Source organism: Nyctereutes procyonoides, unplaced genomic scaffold (assembly GCF_905146905.1).
Source record: "Nyctereutes procyonoides isolate TBG_1078 unplaced genomic scaffold, NYPRO_anot_genome, whole genome shotgun sequence".
Classification (NCBI taxonomy): Eukaryota; Metazoa; Chordata; class Mammalia; order Carnivora; family Canidae; genus Nyctereutes; species Nyctereutes procyonoides.
The window spans coordinates 60,077,943-60,096,459 of NW_026575135.1; the positions used below are offsets into that span (position 1 = coordinate 60,077,943).

Below are 18,517 nucleotides of genomic sequence, written 5' to 3' on the forward strand. Positions count from 1 at the left end.
GAGTGAGGTTTCTGTTTTCTGCATGAGTGCACGCCAAGTCCATCCAGATGTGGTAGTCTGAATAGGAGTTCAAAAAAAAAAAAAAAACGACCTCTGATTCCAAATTTGGCATTTGCAGTGCTTGGCAGAGACTTCTGTCCCAGGGATGAGGTACTTTAAAGACTCTGAAACAGTCTTTAAACTGTAATACAAACAGAGTTATGCTGATCCGCTGGGAAATCAGGCATTTGCCCAGTTCTTGAGGAAACATCTTCACGAATACCAGAAACAGTAATTCATAAACCATATTTATAACATCTTTGGAGTACAGTCTTTCCACAGAGAATTTCTATCATCTGTATGCTAGTGGGAGATGATGCTTATTGAAAAAGTATGGTAACCGTGAAAAGAAGGATTCAAATCTAGATTCCCTTCTGTCACCATGTCATTATGCCCAGGTGTTGAGCAAGCTCTCTCTGTCAGCTGGGTCCTGTGCTCCCAGGTACGGTGGGTGGGTGCAGACCCTGCTCCTGTGTTCGGGGAGTGTGTTCTGGTTGGAGGAGAGGCAGACTGTGTCTGTGAGAGGAGTAGGATGTCAAGGGACTGTGCATTTAGCTTAAGACAGGTTCGGTGGCATGCAAATGTGGGAAGAGTTTATTTGCTGCTTTCCTAATAGTCTGAGTTTGGTATTCCTTTGGTGGGTTTTCCTTGTCATTCTGGGTCCCAGATGAAGGACACTCTGCCGTCCTCTGGTGGTCTTCATGGTTGCCCTAGTCTGTCCCAGCCAGCCAGAAAGAGGAGGAAATGAGAAGGACATACGGGGTGGGGGTAGGGATTGTTGTGGGCCAGACATAGCCAGTCACTCACCTAGACCTGAGTGTGCCACAGATCCGTGTCTGACTGGGCGGGAGGCTAAGAAGGGTCTAGCTGTGGACTTGGAGGGAAGTGTGGATTCTGGTGAGCATCCACTGGTCAGATGACTGTGGGTATAGAGTTCCGTGGGGGACTCAGAAGGGGGGTAACTGCTTTTTGATGTGTGTGCACCACCAGTGTATGAGTGGAGAGCATTCAGAGAAGAGATAACATTTGCCTTTGTCTCTCTTTGGTGTGGATTCTTTAGGAACTTGAACTCTCCTTGGAGATTTGGAATAGAACATCGTCCGGGGATTAAAATTGTGGCATAAACAGTGGTTGAAGAAACTCACGTAGGCTGGAGGGGGGAAAAGGAGAGTGAGCTGGGGGTGAAAATGTTACCATGGCCATTGCCGTTGCCTGGGTGAAAGGCCGTTGGCTGGACTTTAGGTAGACTTTCTCTGCAGGGTATCAGAAGGTACCAGCAGGAGCCAAGGTATTCAGAGACAGATTTAAATTGAGAACCAGGAACAACTTTTTACCAAGGTGGCTGGAAAATAATGGGGCAATCCTGGGTGCTGTTGAGCCCCTATCACTGATGAAGAGGAGAAAGAAGGAACATACCAGTACTAAGGGTCTTGCACCCATTGGCTTCTTCATCTCCTAGCTCTTGTATCCTTGGGGCTTTGATCCACTTAAGTTCTCTCAGCCTTTGGTACCTTGTGACCTTGAGATTTCTACTTATGTTGTTAATTTGCCTTACGACTGACTCTGATTCCCAAAGTAAGTCTCTGGTTGCCTCAGCTTTAGATGCCCATCACTGGACACATCAGATGAGGCCAGGGTTAGGATTACTGGCTTAGGAGCCTAGTCACCTAAAACTACCCTCTGAGCAGGGACTGTGGGCAAGGTAAACCCTGGGAAAATCTCATCCAGGGTCTAGTTTGATGGATCACGGAGCCTGCTCTCTAGGTGTGGATAATCCATAATCTATACTTCCCTTTCTGGATTACAGGTATGCCTGTGTTGGTTCTGTTAGAAGTTTGCAGGCTCTTGCAGAATAGACTTTGGATGGAGGTCTCGCTAGAATGTGGCTGATCCCATAGCACCAAATAAGTATCTAGTGTATATAACCTAAAGATACACAATAAATGCTTAATGGGCCTGATCGTCTCTCTGGGAGCACTTAACTGCTAAGTATCGACAAGAGCAAATAATAGAACCCTGTGACTGTGGAATCCTTATGAGATCTCAGGGCTCTTTTGGCTTGAGTTAAGGTAACAGGCTTAGGTCACAGAACACAGAGAACGTTCTTATAAGTGTCCTGTAGATAATACATGTTTTTTGGGGCAGTAGCTTAGATTCTTAGATCAGTATCTAATTCAGAGCCTTAATATAAATAGGAAAACCCTGTGTGGTGAGCACACACAAATAATCCATTGCTGTCTTCAGCTGTATTTGTAATTGGCAACAATCTTCAGATGTCTCTCAAATATAAAACGTTACGGGGCAGCCCGGGTGGCTCAGCGGTTTAGCGCCACCTTTGGCCCAGGGCGCGATCCTTGGAGACCCGGGATCGAGTCCCTACATCAGGCTCCCTGCATGGAGCCTGTTTCTCCCTCTGCCTGTGTCTCTGCCTCTCTCACGAATAAATACATAAAATCTTTGGGAAAAGAAAACGTTACAGGGCAGGCATTACCAGCATTTTGAGAAACAGCATCCTCATGAGTGGAAAAGGAGGGGACAGTAAATGTAGAGGGATCCTGGAGACTATAAAGATGAAAAAGGCTGCCGTAGAGCGTCCCCAGCACCTGGTTCATGCGCTAGGCGGTTGGAAGAATAAGTGTGCATTAAAAGAAATATTAAGTCCTTTCGTAATAAATGTGCATTTATTTCCATCGTGCATAAGATAAACGAGAAACACAACTGTGCCCAGATTTATGACATTCAAAGTAGAACTTTTAAAGGACTCATTTCCATTTTGGTGAGTTAAAGAGTGGAGTCCACTTGACATGCCCCCGTGGCTGGGTTGCAATGCATTCAAGATGTTGAGACTTGAGCAAAAGGAGAAACCGTTTGCATGTTTTAGAGCTAAACCGCCACCCTTCTACTTGGCCCCGCACAATGGGATGTTGTCTAAACACAGACTTCCTTACAAAGAAACAATACACTTTGTAGTTTATATGAGCAGCATTCCTGAAGCCTTCTTTCCAGTGTGGCTGTGTCACCATGGGTGTGCGTGTGTGCGTGTGTGTGTATTCGCACGTGAATCCTGGGCAGACAGAAATACTCTTGTGGCAGAAAGAAAAATAGACACGAGCACACGTATTCCATTAGCCCGGCCTGATGGAGGCTCCTCAGCATCTCCCCGGGAGCAGAGCGTTTGGGTTGAGCATTCTCAAACGCCGCCCAGGGCTGCTGGAAAACCCAGGCTGGCTGGCAGGCCGAGGCCCCATTGGAAGTTGTGAATGGACTCGGTGGGGTTCCACCCCCCCCCCCGCGCCCCGAGTGCCAGTGCAGATAATGAGGGACCTCGCGGCATCACCGGGGCTCGCACACGAGGTCTGCCCGCGTGGCTTCTAGAAGCCGCATCCGGCGGGGCGTGCCTGCTGCAGCGCGAGCTCAGCCTTTGTGACGGCTCCCGGCGGCCGACTGCCGGCGCGGGCGGCCCCCGCGTTTCCCGGGGGTGCTGCGTGGGGCCCCGCGCCCGGAGCAGCCCCGAGCAGCCCCGAGCAGCCCCGAGCAGCCCCGAGCAGCCCCGAGGCCCCGCCGCCGCCGCCGCCGCCGAGCCCTCATCCCGGGCCGCGGCCGCCCCGGGCCCAGCCAATCAGACGCGAGCGTCCCCGGCAGGTGCCGGCCAATGGGCGGCCCGCGCTCGCTGGAAACGCGAGCCCCTTAGGGGAAAAGCAATAACAAAAGCCTTTCACTGCAGACAAATGTTAAGTGTCTGTGCAGACTTTTCCTGTTTTTAATTTTATTACTGCAAGAATGGAGGGTTTGTTGTTTCTTTCATGTTTCCTTTCAAGCAATTTTAATTATACATTTGTGCTACATCAGGGACTCTGGAACGCGGCGATTCAGCCTATTGCGTCGAAAGCTCAAATGCAGTAACCTTCTGGCGATACAGATATATTCCTGCGCCGTAAATAGAGCTGACATGCTGAAGAATTTTAAGCAGCTGCAAAGGTCTTTGACACCACACACAGGGCCCCAGAGAGCACATGATGAGAAAACCAGCTCCATCTTCCCCTTCGCCTCCCCGCCCACCCCCTCCCTTTTCCTGGAGGGATGTGCTCCTAAAGAATCCTTTCCTCCAATTGTTCTGTCTTGTGCAAATTTTGACCAAATGCCTAATTACCATTGATTCGCATCTCAATATGAATTTTTATACTCAGTGGTTTCAGGATTTTTTTTTCCCCCTGAGGGAATCAGAATGGAATCAACCCGTGATTTGAGGAAATGCTTGCTTTGCTTCATTCCCGTCCCCTTTCCTCCCCCCCACACCCCCCCCCCATTGCTACAGTGAGTAAATTCAGCTGTCACCTAATAGCAACAGAGACCATATGGGAAACAATTTTCAAATCTCTTCCTGAGACTTTTGGAAGAAAGCCTGCCTTCCCCGCTACCTGAGTCCCAACCATTCAGATATTTTCCCCTGCTGTTAAAAGGCTCCCAGGACAATCAGTCTTACCTTGAGAGGTGTCCCTTACCATAGAGGAGTGCAACACAGGTTTTCCTCTGCAATTCAAAATGGCAGTGAGCGAGTGAGCAAACCAGCTAGAAGTAGACTTTGAGTAATGTCCCTTGGTGTTTCCAAGATGGAATGGGTTGTAGGTACAGAAAGGAAAACAAAGGCTCGTTTAAGTGTTTCCTTTATTTACCCTAATGTTTTAGGTATGTCTCACAATCCTAGGTGCTTTTATTATACATTTGATTTTAAGGAGTGATTAAAAAAATATACAGCGCTGGTCCTCTGGGGAAATAAAGAGGACGTTCTATTTTGTTTTCCAGTGACATTTGGTACACTAAGTGCACTTAAGTTTAGTAATTCACAGATGCAGTGCTAAATTAAATTGTCTGTCTGCAAAGCAGTTGGGAAAAGCAGAATGGCTTGCAGGAAACAAGTGTGTTGGTTTTGAGATTTTTCTTCTAATCCTCTGTGGCAAATGCTTACTAAAGTTGATTCTAAAGATAACCCCAAGAGCAAACCTATTGTGCACATTTATTTTCTTAAGAGGGCTATTTTAGGAGTCCTTAATATGAAACAAGACCAAACAGTGAAACAGATACCATACCGTGGCTGATTTCTTGTCTCACAAAGCCAGAGAGGGGAGGATTAGGAAAGAGAAATTATAGCTGATTGTCTGCTATCTGGACTCTAACCCCCTCACACTCCCCTTCTACGTGTATTTTTGTGCACCCACATAATCTTTCCCTAAATAAAAATCACCATTTTATATTGTTGAATTGGAAACAAAGCCGATGCCTTTCAGTCACCTTCTGGTTTAAGCACTGGTAACTGGCGCTTAGTTTTTGTTGGCTGCTTGCCAAACGAGAGCAATTATGTGTAATAATAGAAAAATTAAGAGGTGAGTGTTGCTGTTTTACAGCAGGACATGGCAAAAACCATTTCCTTCTGTCAGCAGTATCTTGATTACACTCACACACAGTTTTACCCCTTTTGTACCGCATGCGCACAGGCATTACACACGCGCGCGCGCACACACACACACACAATTTCCTGTGGGTTTTCACTTGAGGTCACTGAAACCAGAAAGAGGAAGAATGCAAACCACAGCTTTTGAAAGCAAATGAGAGCAGAACTTTGCTGGTAAAATCATGATCACCATCATCTTCATCATTTGGAAATAGAGGAATCAGTGCTAACCGTGGACCTCCTTCATTCCCCGTTCCCGCAGGTGTTCTAGTGGTCAATGTCACGTGGCGGAACAAAACTTACGTAGGGACCCTACTGGACTGCACCAAGCACGACTGGGCCCCTCCCAGGTAGGCACAGGGCCTTTTATTTCAGGCTCTGTTTTCTCTCTTCCTTCTCCTTCCCCTCTCCTTTCCCCCATCCTCTCTTTGCAAAGAAACCTGAGAGATAGATTAATAATGCATAAAAGTCTGCCTGTAATTGAAACCAGGCAAAAGAGAAACGGGCAATTCAGGATTGCACACAGTGAAATGCAGATGCAGGATTTCTTTTCTGTCACCGAGAGCTCTCCTCCCTGCCCCGGCTCCCTCCCTCCTTTGTTTTCTGTCTCTTAAAATGGGAATTGGAACTGGATTTGAACTAGCTATCCGAGCCGTTTTTCTTTGGTGTTCTAAAGCATATACACCCTCCCTAGCCTGTTCTTTCGCAGGGATTGAAATAGCTGAAGAAGAGGGTGTGTTCTCCCTCTCTGGGCCCAGCCCTCAAGCTGTTGGGGGTGTTGGCCACCCTTGCCTGCATTGTGTGGCTTTGGTGTTTTCACCGGCTCTTTTGGGAGTGCTCATTTTGACATGTGTCGCTTGCTCTTCCCTAGGTTCTGTGAGTCACCGACCAGTGACCTGGAGATGCGAGGGGGCCGGGGCCGAGGGAAGAGAGCCAGGTCTGCCGCGGCGGCTCCGGGCTCAGAGGCCAGCTTCACCGAGTCCAGGGGGCTGCAGAACAAGAACAGAGGGGGTGCCAATGGGAAGGGGCGGCGGGGCAGCCTCAACGCCAGTGGGCGCAGGACACCCCCAAACTGTGCCGCTGAGGACGTCAAAGCCAGCCCCTCTTCCACCAACAAAAGGAAAAACAAGCCCCCGATGGAGCTGGACCTGAATTCCAGCTCCGAGGACAATAAGCCCGGGAAGCGGGTCCGCACAAATTCCAGAAGCACTCCCACCACTCCTCAAGGGAAGCCGGAGACTACTTTTTTGGACCAAGGCTGCTCCTCTCCAGTGTTAATCGACTGCCCCCACCCCAACTGCAACAAAAAGTACAAGCACATTAATGGCCTGCGGTACCACCAGGCTCACGCACACTTGGACCCAGAGAACAAGCTGGAGTTCGAGCCCGACAGCGAGGACAAGATCTCCGACTGCGAGGAGGCTCTGAGTCACGTGGCGCTCGAGTGCGGTGAGCCCAGCACCAGCCTCTCGGCTTACGAGCAGGTGAAGGCGCCCGCATCGCCCGGCCCCGGGCACCCGCCGGGCACCCCCAAGGGGAAGAGAGAGCTGATGAGCAACGGTCCGGGCTCTGTCCTCGGCTCAAAAGCGGGGAAGAACTCGGGCAAGAAGAAAGGCCTCCACAGTGAGCTGAACAACCTCCCGGTGATCTCCAACATGACCACCACCCTGGACAGCTGCTCTGCGCCCGACGGCGGCCTGGCCGCCGAGATGCCTAAGCTGGAAGCAGAAGGCTTGATCGACAAGAAGAACGCAGGCGACAAAGAAAAGGGCAAGAAAGCCAACAACTGCAAAATGGACAAAAACCTCTCCAAGCTTAAAACTGCCCGGCCCATTGCCCCCGCCCCGGCCCCTGCGCCCGCCCCTCCACAGCTGATCGCCATCCCCACTGCCACCTTTACGAGCACCACCACGGGGACCATCCCCGGACTGCCCTCCCTCACCACGACTGTCGTGCAGGCCACACCAAAGAGCCCTCCATTGAAACCCATTCAGCCAAAGCCCACGATCATGGGAGAGCCCATCACCGTGAACCCCGCCCTTGTGTCCCTCAAAGACAAAAAGAAGAAGGAGAAGCGGAAGCTGAAGGACAAAGAGGGGAAAGAGTCGGGGAGCCCCAAGCTGGATGCCAAGCTGGGCAAACTCGAGGACGCCAAGGGGGCTGGCAAAGATTTATCTGGGCATTTTTTAAAGGACCATCTCAGCAAGAGTGAAGGGCTGGCCAACGGGCTGTCGGAGTCCCAGGAGAGCCGGATGGCCAGCATCAAAGCCGAGGCTGACAAGGTTTACACCTTCACGGACAACGCCCCCAGCCCCTCCATAGGCAGCGCCTCAAGGATGGAATGTAGCACTTTGGTGAACGGCCAGGCGCCCCTGGCCCCGCTGCACGTGCTCACCCAGAACGGCGCAGAGGGGACCGCGGCCAAGACCAGCAGCCCCGCCTATTCGGACATCTCCGATGCTGCAGACGATGGCGGTTCCGACAGCCGGTCGGAGGGCATGAGGTCCAAGGCCAGTTCCCCGTCGGACATCGTTTCCAGTAAGGATGGTGTTGTCAAAGGGCATCCTTCGGCTCCAGCACAATCATCTCAGATGAAAGAGTCCCATTCACCCTACTACCATGGCTACGATCCCTACTATTCTCCGAGTTACATGCACCCCGGGCAGGTGGGAGTCCCTGCAGCTGGGAACGGCGCCAGCGCGCAGGCGATGAAGATCAAGAAGGAGTCTGAGGAGGACCCGGACAAGAAAGACAAGGTGGAGCAGCTCGATGCCAAGAAAGTGGACCATACCTCAGCACCCTTACAGCCTCAGCACCAGTCGGTGATCACACAGAGACACCCTGCCCTGGCGCAGTCACTTTACTACGGCCAGTACGCCTATGGGCTCTATATGGACCAGAAGTCCCTGATGGCCACCAGCCCTGCCTATAGACAGCAGTACGAGAAGTACTATGAGGATCAGAGGCTGGCAGAGCAGAAACTGGCCCAGGCTGGCAGAGGAGATTGCGACAGGAAAAACGAGCTCCCCTTGAAAGAGCTGGGCAAGGAGGACAGTAAACAGAAAAACCTGCCGTCTGCCACAATCTCAAAAGCTCCCTCTACCCCGGAGCCTAACAAAACCCATTCTAAACTAGGGCCGCCAGTGCCTAATAAAACTGAGGAGACAGGTAAATCACAGCTTCTCCCCAGTCACCAGCAGCAGCTTCAGGCCGACAGCTTCAAAGCTAAGCAGATGGAAAACCACCAGCTTATTAAGGAGGCTGTAGAAATGAAATCTGTCATGGACTCTATGAAGCAGACAGGTGTAGATCCAACCTCGAGATTTAAACAAGTAAGATTGTGGAGCGTGGCCCCCACAGGGAGAGAGCAAGTCTGAGACTTGGATGTGTCTGGGCTTGATCTGGTTAGACGTCTTGGCAGGAAATAAGCCAGGGGCTCCTTAGGGTCGATCCCCTCTCCTCCTAAAAAATATCGGACAAGGTTCCCTCAGGAGTTATTTCATACCTCTCAAGCGTCGCGGTCCTCACTATTGCCTTGTCGCGTTGTGTGGTAACAGGAACTTCGGATGTGTGCTTGGCAGACTGGTGTTCTGTGCCGTTCACTCACTGTGAATCTGATGAGGTCCCCCGGTTTCTTAACTGAGTCCAGAGTGAGGGAACTCTGGTGGCTGCTGAGATCCTGAGTCTGGTCTCTACAACATTTGTTCTGTTACATCCCCAAATTTCTCCTGGCACCTCCAAGGGATATTATTAAGGCTGGGCCCTTCAGTCCACATTTCCCATCTTTCGTCTCTTTCATAAAACTTGGGGCCCAGCCGTCTTCCACACGGTGTCCAAGATGCCTAGATGTTAGGAGCCCCAAAGTAGGGTTCGGTGCCCATCGCCTGTGAGGCAAAGTGTGGAGTATGGCGGGGGTGTCTGGGTGCATGGGCCTCCCGTAGTCCTCCCGGAACCCCCTGGCCAGCCAGCCTGAGGTTCCATGGGCCGGCACCTGAAAACCAGCCACTGTGAAATCGCACATGTGCTGGCACTTCCTGTCCTAGCACACACGTCCTGACTCACTGTGGTCTCTTGAGAGTTAAGAGTTAACGCTGGAGGTTTCTGGCATCCCGACCCCTCTCTCCACCCCCATGCTTTTGTCCCTGGGGAATCAGAGTCACAGAATCCTGTCTTCATGCTCATTACTGCCCAGAAGTTAAGATGTAGGCCCAAGGTTGAATGTTCTCTCAGGACCTAAATATACCCAGTGGGTTTTTGTCATGATTGGGATGGGGGTTGCAGAGGCCTTGCCCCACTTGTGGAGGCCTGAACCAGGCCGTAGCTTCAAAGGGCGTTAGAACCGTACGCTTTGGGGCGCGGGGTGGGGGCGGTTAGAGATGCCTTTGTTTTCTAAGAGAAAAGCTATAACGTGTGCTATTAATTTGAAATTTTGTTTTGATTAAGATGTCTGCACAGGAGACATGAGCCCGTGTGTTAAGCCTCAGCTGTTGTAGGTGAAGAAAATATGTTAGGAAACCAAGAGTTTCCCCCCACTAACTGATGTTAATTGATATGATGATGATTTAAATTTACTATGAGCCAGCCCGAGTTGGGAGTTTTTAAAATTCTTTTTGCCTGTGTGAGATAGTAAAGGGAAAATGAGTTTTCGATTAAATTATGTCTGAGCGTGCTGTTTAATGTTGAAGGATCCCACGAAGGGCCCAGCTCCATCCTGGGCAATGGTGCGACCCTGATGTTCCTGGAGCTTTTAAAAGCTTTGGTTTTGTCTTGTGTAAAAGAGATTAATAATGATGCCTACAGCAGACGTCATGACTTGGGGAAAGAGGGAGGTAATGCTCTTGCACAGTGCAAACCCAGAAATACATGTTAACTTAGTATTAGAAGTAAGAGTAATAATGCTGTCATGGTGATTAATGGGTTTTGCTTCAAAATGGAAATTTTAAAACAAATCTCTCCCCCCCCCCCCCTTTTCTTTTCTTTTCTTTCTTTCTTTTGTTCCCTCAAAAATCAGGATCCAGATTCAAGGACATGGCATCATTACGTATACCAGCCCAAGTACCTGGATCAGCAAAAGTCAGAAGAGCTTGATAGGGAAAAGAAATTAAAAGAGGATAGTCCTAGGAAGACCCCCACTAAGGAGGGTGGCGTGCCCAGCCTTCCTGTATCACTAACAAGCATTAAAGAAGAGCCCAAGGAGGCCAAGCGTCCTGACTCTCAGTCTCTAGAGGAGAACAAGCTGAAAAATGATGATGGAAAGACGCCTATGAACTGGAAGGACTCTCGGGGAGCGAGAGTGGCGGTGTCCTCGCCCATGAGTCAGCATCAGTCCTACATACAGTACTTGCATGCTTATCCTTACCCACAGATGTATGACCCCAGCCACCCTGCATACCGGGCTGTCTCTCCCGTCCTAATGCACAGTTACCCTGGTACGTGTTGCGGGTTCTCGCTATATTGGAGGGAACAGGCTGCGTGCAAATATTAGCTGTTTGAAAAACTCAGGATAAATGAGACGCTTCAACAGTAACCTTTGTTTCGCTTGTTTTTAGTTTGCTTCAGTTCCCCAAGGTGAAACTTATTTCATATGAGGTTTTTTTTTGGGGGGGGGGGTTGGGTTTTGTTTTGTTTTTGTTTAAATAAAATGTCAAGCGTCCTCAGCTCTCGTTTGTGTAGACTCTGATGGTCTGCTCTAGCTGTTAGACTGACACATACTTTATTGCCTATGAAAATATTCTAAGCACTTACTGTCATAATCATTATAGTTCCTATTCCTTTCACTTAAGCGGACACATAAATGTATGAAATGGCTGTAAGCTCAATTCTGTTTATAACCTCCGTTCATCAGGATGAATTAACTGGGAGAAGAAAATCGGAGAGCCTACCTACAGTTTAACGATGATGTAGCCCACTCTTAATATAATCCCCTATTTTAAGATCTCCGACTCTTATCCCAAGTTCATGTAACCCAGATGATGTTATTTTTTGTTTTTGTTTTTAAAGATGTAGCCCGTAACTTGATGTGGCATTTGTTGTGTATCTGCAGGGGCCTATCTCTCTCCAGGATTTCATTATCCTGTTTATGGGAAGATGTCAGGGAGAGAAGAGGCAGAGAAAGTCAGTAGCAGCCCTAGCATTAACACGAAAACAACGACGGAATCGAAAGCCCTGGACTTGCTACAGCAGCATGCCAACCAGTACCGCAGCAAGTCTCCTGCCGTAAGCCTCCTTTTGTTGTTACTTAAAAGTACCATGTTTTGGGGGGCGAGGAAAGGGGACAAGCTAGGAAACGGTCTTGAAATATAAATGGTTTTCAAACCCAGCTGTGATTTCAAGATGCTGTTTTATCTTCACACATAAAGAATGGGGAATGTTCAAAAGTGAGATGCTTTCACACGGCGGGGGGGGGGGGGGGGCATTGTCAGAAGTATGTGTGCAGTGCTCACGAGCTTTTCTTTTGCAAGAGGCACTGTACCCTTGACTCCCCAGGAGGGTGCTTGTTAGGTGGACATTTAAATTCATAGGAACCAACTTTTGGTGCGGAGGATTTTTGACGCCTGACCTATTGTTACACTGGTCTGCCAGGGTGATCACGTGAGAGTCTTTTGGCCTTGACCCATTGTCCTGTCCCTGGAACTTCCCGAAGCCCTGCAAACAAGTGGCTTTGTGAAAGACAGCTCCACCCTCACTACTCCCCGCCGCTTCCCCGCCAAGGAAAAGGGAAAAGGGAATCTGCTAGTTCCAGAGGCTGTTGTGAAAAGAGACAAAGGATGTGGTAGTTCTTGCCTAGAAAAGAGAAGTGTGGCATAAAATGTAGGATCTGTGCTGTCAATGAGCCGACCAGAGACTCTAGAAGCGAGGAGAGATGATTTAGGAGTCTATTTCTTTGGGTACTCCTTCTAGTGCAAAGATTTTTTTTTTTTGCAAGTGAGAACAAAGAACTTTCGGCTGGCGGAGTTCTGGTGGGCAGAAATGTACGGGAAAGACGGTCCTTGACTAAACTGTTATTTGGCAGAACTGAGAGCTTTTGTATGCGCCTTCAAAAACCGACAGGTTCTGGAATGCTTCCAGAGGCAGAGGGCAGCAATTTCCTGTACTCGGTATTGACATACAGTGCCGACACGTGTATTTTCAACAGACTAAAACAGAGACAGGCGTTTTTGACTTTATGAGATAGATTCTCCCCACCAAATGTACGTAAAAGACAAGGATAATTCGAAAACTTGACTTAAATGTCCACAACTCCTCCGCCCCGACCCCCCACCCCGCCTTGATCCCAGTATGAAAGTTGTTTCTGGGAAGAGATTGGGCGAATTCTAACCTTGCGAGTATGAGCGGGAACCAAGAGTAGTCCCCTTACTGCCGTAGTTCGAGGGAAACCTACCTTGATGCCGCTTGGTTTACTTGTGGGTGGGAGCCTTGCTTCAGTGTTGGCTCAGTTCCTGCCTGCGTTTGGAAATTGTCCTCAATTAATAAGGAATGTGAATTATCTGCGCATTCGTTCCTTAATCATTAACACACACTGCTCAAGGGACGGAGGTGGTTTGGGACTCTTGCTGATGGTTTTTCAGAGTTTGAAGGGGGACCTATGTCTCTTTTCTGTTGCAGCCCGTGGAAAAGGCCACCGCGGAGCGGGAACGGGAGGCCGAAAGAGAGAGGGACCGCCACTCCCCCTTCGGCCAGCGGCACCTGCACACACATCACCACACCCACGTTGGCATGGGTTACCCACTAATCCCGGGTCAATATGACCCTTTCCAAGGTCAGCCGTTCCGTCGTTATCGTGTGGCTCGTTCTGCTTGGGGAAAACCATGTGCCCACAGTACATTTCATGTCTTAAAATGAATACACTGAGCTTTGGGTTAACATGAACTCTGGGGAGTAAAGAAGTTCCTCATTCTTATTTCCTCCGATTCCCTGGTGACACAACAGAGACGATCGCCCGTGTCTTTTGTGTTCTATTGAGACATGAGATGGCTCCCACTTAATAATTGTCACTGGTTGATGTTATCGGCGGCTTACCGTTATCTCACAGACCGAGGTGGCGGCCGCTGTCTGGGGCACCGAGTATAACAATCAGGAGATCAGATAGCTCCTTGAGGAAAATTGCGGGGAGAAAAAGGAAGGGATGGTGAGAGGCTTGGGTGAAATTATGCTGATTTCTGCAGGCCTTTCTCATTACCCACCCTCCCCGCCCCGGAAGTAATGGGAGTGATGTGTTTAGGTTTAACATCTTTAATCACCTCTAATTCAGGGGCTGTTTGCAGCCACTCATCACCGTGACTTTCACGATGGAGGAACATTTTGAAAAGCCATAGAATCGACGTGAGAGAGCCTTCGATTGGTGGTGTTATTAGCTAAGCTTGTGTTGTGCCTCTTGTCCCAACTTGGACACCTCATGGTGGGGGAGGTGGGTCCTGGCCCTATCTCTACCAACGACCCACTTGCCAGGTTCTTGCTGTCCTAGTTAGCTCAGACTTCCAGGACACAATGTCATGGACTCTATGGCTTTCAACAGCAGCAATTTTTATCATAGTTCTGGATGCTGGGAGTCTGAGATCAGGGTGCCAGCATGGTCGCTTGTGGTGAATGCTCTGTTTCTGCCTTGTTATAGGTAGCTTCCATCTTACTCTGTACTTACACGACCTCTTCTCTGTGTGTCAGAGAGAGAGAGAGAGTGCAAGAGCATACTGATGTTGGGTCAGGGTACCATCTTTATGACCTCATTTAACCTTAATTATTTCGGGTCTTGTCTTCAAATACATTGGTGGGTTAGGGCATCCACCTAGGAATTTTGGGGAGACACAGTTGTTGCACTTGCCATGTTGCCCCTTATGCTGCTGTGTGAATATAAGATTACATGCCTAAAGGTACTTCCAAAAGTGGGAAGTGCTCTACAAATGTGAAGGTTCTTTTTTCTCTATTCAGCCCATGTTTTTTGTTTTGGTTTGGTTTGGTTTGTTTTTTTGTTTTTGTTTTTGTTTTTTATTCAGCCCATGTTGCTTGCTGTCAACTAGTGGCATTAAGAAGGACCAGAGAGAGGGGCACCTGGGTGGCTCAGTGGTTGAGCCTCTGCCTTTGGCTCAGGGCATGATCCTGAGTTCCTTGGATCGAGTCCCACATCAGGCTCTCTTGCAGGGAGCCTGCTTCTCCCTCTGCCTGTGTCTGCCTCTCTTTCTGTGTGTCTCATGAATAAATAAATAAAATCTAAAAAAAAAAAAAAAAAAAACAAAACCAGAGAGGACATAGAAGGAGAGTAATTTTCTCTAGGTTAGCATTTGTTTTTTCTATTTTTCTCGGGATTGTTTTCTGTAGAATTAAAAATTGCTTCCTCTTAGGCAACTTTATGCCATCTGGAGCTCTTACATTCTCTGACTGCCATTTTCCTTTTGCAGGGTACAACTTAAGACTATTTCTAAGTTTGACTCCCTGATTGTATGTGCCTTACGGAATGTGTTGTCTTCGTTCACTGGGGAAATGTTGAAGTGATAAAAGTTATGATGAAAGTATTGTGTTCTAAGCAAATAGTGTGTTGTTTCCATCATTTACCGTGACTTTTGATTCCTCTTATGACCTGGTGCTTATTATTTCTCCTGAGCTCTGAGCTTCGTATTTGGGAATGCGTGCAGACCACTTAGCACCATGCAGAGTCTGAGAGATGGAATGCTTTATATTCCCTTTGAGCAGCTATTAAGAAAACTACAGAGTATGGGATAAATGGATAGATGTTGGTTAGGCTGAGTGGTCTGTGCTCGGTCCTTGCTGAGCGAAACATACCGTGCGTGTTTAGGAAAGGACAGATTGCTGCTGTAGCCCTTTACTGTGGGACCCGTACCTGCTTCTTCTCTCACCCAATGTCACAGAAACCCTGCATTTTTTTCCCCATTAGGCTTGACCTCCGCTGCCCTCGTTGCCTCTCAGCAGGTGGCTGCCCAGGCATCTGCATCAGGAATGTTTCCTGCACAAAGAAGGTAAGTATCCTGTACATTTGGAATCCGTTTTCTACAGGGAAACAGCATGATGGGTGGGAGGAAATTAAGTCTAGCCTTTTTAGAGCAAACACTTGGCTCCTTGGGATTTTTTATATATAAAGATTTTATTATTCATGAGAGACACAGAGAGAGAGGCAGAGACACAGGCAGAGGGAGAAGCAGACTCCTCCTGGGGAACTCGATGTGGGACTTGATCCCAGGACCCCGGGATCACCACCTGAGTGGAAGGGAGACGCTCAACCACTGAGCCATCCAGGTGCCCAGAGGGTTTTATATTACTGTATCAAATGTACCTCTCTGTCTCTGGTGCTTCAGGTACAGCTTACTTTCCAGGACTCTCCTTTCTTTAACTGTAATGTAGGTTAGTAATTAATCTGTGGGGTTTTTAATTTTTGTTTTGTTTTGTTTTTAAACACTTGGAAGTCTCTCAGGTTGTCCTCACAGCCTGCTTAAAATAACCCTCCATGACCCCCTTTGTTTTATCCTGCTTAAAAATAAAGTCACAAAGGGAGCTATTTATTTTCATAATGCTAAAGGTGATGTTTGTTCTTTGATACTTTTAATTATCCCTCAGGTTGTTTTAGAAGGGAAAATAATTTCTTTTTCTGCAGTGTATATCATTACCCTTGTGTTCATTCACTTTCTGTAGAATTGAATGTCTTGAAAGGACTAGAACTAAGATAGTCTGTCAGTCTTGGGGTTTTCATATTTGCAGTGGACAGAACCCTGTGCTAAGCGTCTTCTTTTCTTTTGCAGAGAATAACAAGATCGGAGATGTACGTTGTCATGTGACTGGATCACATGGGGAAGCGCTTTATACAGACATCAGTTCCATGGTGTTAATTTGAAATGCCTTTAATGGCAGGCAAAAACCAGTCATTTCATTTTTGTAAATTACAGATTTTATCACAGAGTAACAAATGTTGCTGTAATTAAACTTCTGTTTTATATATATATACGTATACATATATGTATATATACATATATATATATATATTCTTTACTTTTTGTATCAGTAACCAGGCTCGCACACACAGGGTCTGCTGCCAAGTCGCAAACCACTCAGTAAAGGAAATAAAGAAAACGTATTTGTCATGTTGAAGAAGTGTTAGCCACAAAAGGCTGCTTACTTTTCCTTTTCCTTTTCCTTTTCGATTGTAAATAAATGACGTTCTGTATCAGTGTGCCTGAACCTTGCATATCCTTCATAGATACCCTGTAAGGCCCTCAGAAAGGCTGGCTGTGATGATGACGCTTGGGTACAATTTAGATGTCTATTTGGTGGCTCCCGTTAAAGACACATCAGTGTGAAATGTTCCTGTAGTCACTGTTTGTACTTGTGTGTTGTGGAAAAAAGACTTTTGGAAGGCATGGGGTTGCCAGTACCACAAAAACTGTGTTGTATATAATGTAAAGATTAAAATGGGGAAATAATGAGCATCTGTGAATAATGAGGTGTCATTTTTTTGATAATCTTGAATGGCAAATAACCCAATAGCCTGCGTACCAGAGACATCTGTGATTGTTCTATTACTTGAATAGTCTTGCAGTCCTTTTTTTTTTTTTTTTTAATGTTTACAATTATCCAGTTTTAGAAGAGAGAGACTTTAACGCCATTGCCTGGTTACTTGTTTTATGCTGTAATCTAGTTTATTTTATGTAAAATGTATATTGAATGCTTTCCTTTTTTATACCTGCCTTAAATAATTTGGCAATCAGAATTAAAAAGTTTTTTTTTTTTTATAACGGCTTCTTGTCTGACTCATGTTACTTCTAGACGGCCGATGGTGATTCTAATTTTCAAAGAAAGGCTTCTTATTACTATGAATGTTCAATTCAAAAGATAATGTACGCACATAACGAGTTTTCTCATATGATACACAGGTATAACATCCAAGTGGTATATTTAATTCCGTGGACATGTGCATATTTATTGGGTGTTTACTCCACACATGGAGCATAATATTGGTACAAATCAGTAGTTCCAGATTTCTGTGATAGGAAATGATATTCCAAAGATGTAAGACTTGTGATGTGTGGACAGTAGAAAAGTTGGTCAGCCAGCCATTTATTTAACCTGTCACTGAGTTGTTTCATTAGCATATTTTATGCCACATGTACAAAATGAGCTTCCTTCCTGCCCCCTCCCTCCCTTCGAATAAGCACTGAGCGCCTCCTTTATCCCAGACATTGTGTAGGTACTGGGATAGAGCCATGGACACAACAGATAAAACTTCCTATCCTCATAAAAATTGCATTTTCTATTAGGTGTGGTAAGCCTAATAAAACATCTGAGTAATAATCCAGAGCGTGTTCGATGGTTGATCAACACTGTGGACAGAGAGCTTGGGAGTAGGTATTGGGAGCATACGAGGGGGGGCTGTCTGTGGCTCTCTAGAGTGATGGGGGAAGCCTCACCACAGGAGACAGGAAAGCAAGCAGTCCTCACCCAGATCTGGGGGGAAGGCGTTGCAGCTGGAAGCAAAAGCAAAGCAGAAACCATGTAGTGTGCATGTGCTTTTGGCGTTTGGGCTGGTTGATCTCAGGGCTTCAATTCCAGCTGCCACTTTCTTCTTTTACTGTCACGGCAAATGGCAGTTCTCTCACTTGGTGTTCTAAAACGTTCTTGATGTTGACAAACTTTGTTCTTGGTATTCATTTGGTTAGCTCTCCTCCTTGGACACCTTAGCTTCGCAGACGAATAGATCCCTGCAATCGAAGTAATCAAAGTGTTTTCTCTGCTTTTGGAAAATCGCCTTAAAAAAAAAACAAAAACGTGTTACCTTTGCGGGTGCCTTACACATTTGTCCATGTTCTTAATAGATTTCTCCAGAAGAAGATTTTTCTCTGAATTTTCAGCTTGCCTGTCTTTTGAGTTTCATCCATGTGACTATTTCTAAGAACCTCGGTGGTGGTGGTTTTTCCTACCTATATGAAATTTTCACATACTGTTCATCATTTTTTAAAGTTATCAGATGTTTTCAGTTTGATGAGTCCTTGAATAGTCGATGTAATTTTTTTCTCATGCTGTTTATGCCAG

General features: G+C 47.3%; 1 protein-coding gene across 6 annotated transcripts in view; it reads left to right on the forward strand.

Annotated features, from left to right (window-relative positions):
* The window catches only part of ZNF608 (zinc finger protein 608), a 110,725-nt gene extending 93,527 nt beyond the window's left edge, over positions 1-17,198 (forward strand). For 5 of the 6 annotated variants that reach the window (XM_055302334.1, XM_055302337.1, XM_055302332.1 and 2 more), the window contains 7 exons: positions 5,751-5,838; positions 6,360-8,820; positions 10,500-10,917; positions 11,532-11,704; positions 13,094-13,247; positions 15,375-15,456; positions 16,234-17,198. In XM_055302334.1, the coding sequence (XP_055158309.1) occupies positions 5,751-5,838; positions 6,360-8,820; positions 10,500-10,917; positions 11,532-11,704; positions 13,094-13,247; positions 15,375-15,456; positions 16,234-16,240 (3,383 nt within the window). In that variant the 3' untranslated portion in view covers positions 16,241-17,198. Of the gene's footprint in view, positions 1-5,750; positions 5,839-6,359; positions 8,821-10,499; positions 10,918-11,531; positions 11,705-13,093; positions 13,248-15,374; positions 15,461-16,233 lie in introns of those variants that run through there. The other variant, XM_055302336.1, reaches the window with a different exon arrangement.
* Positions 17,199-18,517: the final 1,319 nt, after the last annotated feature.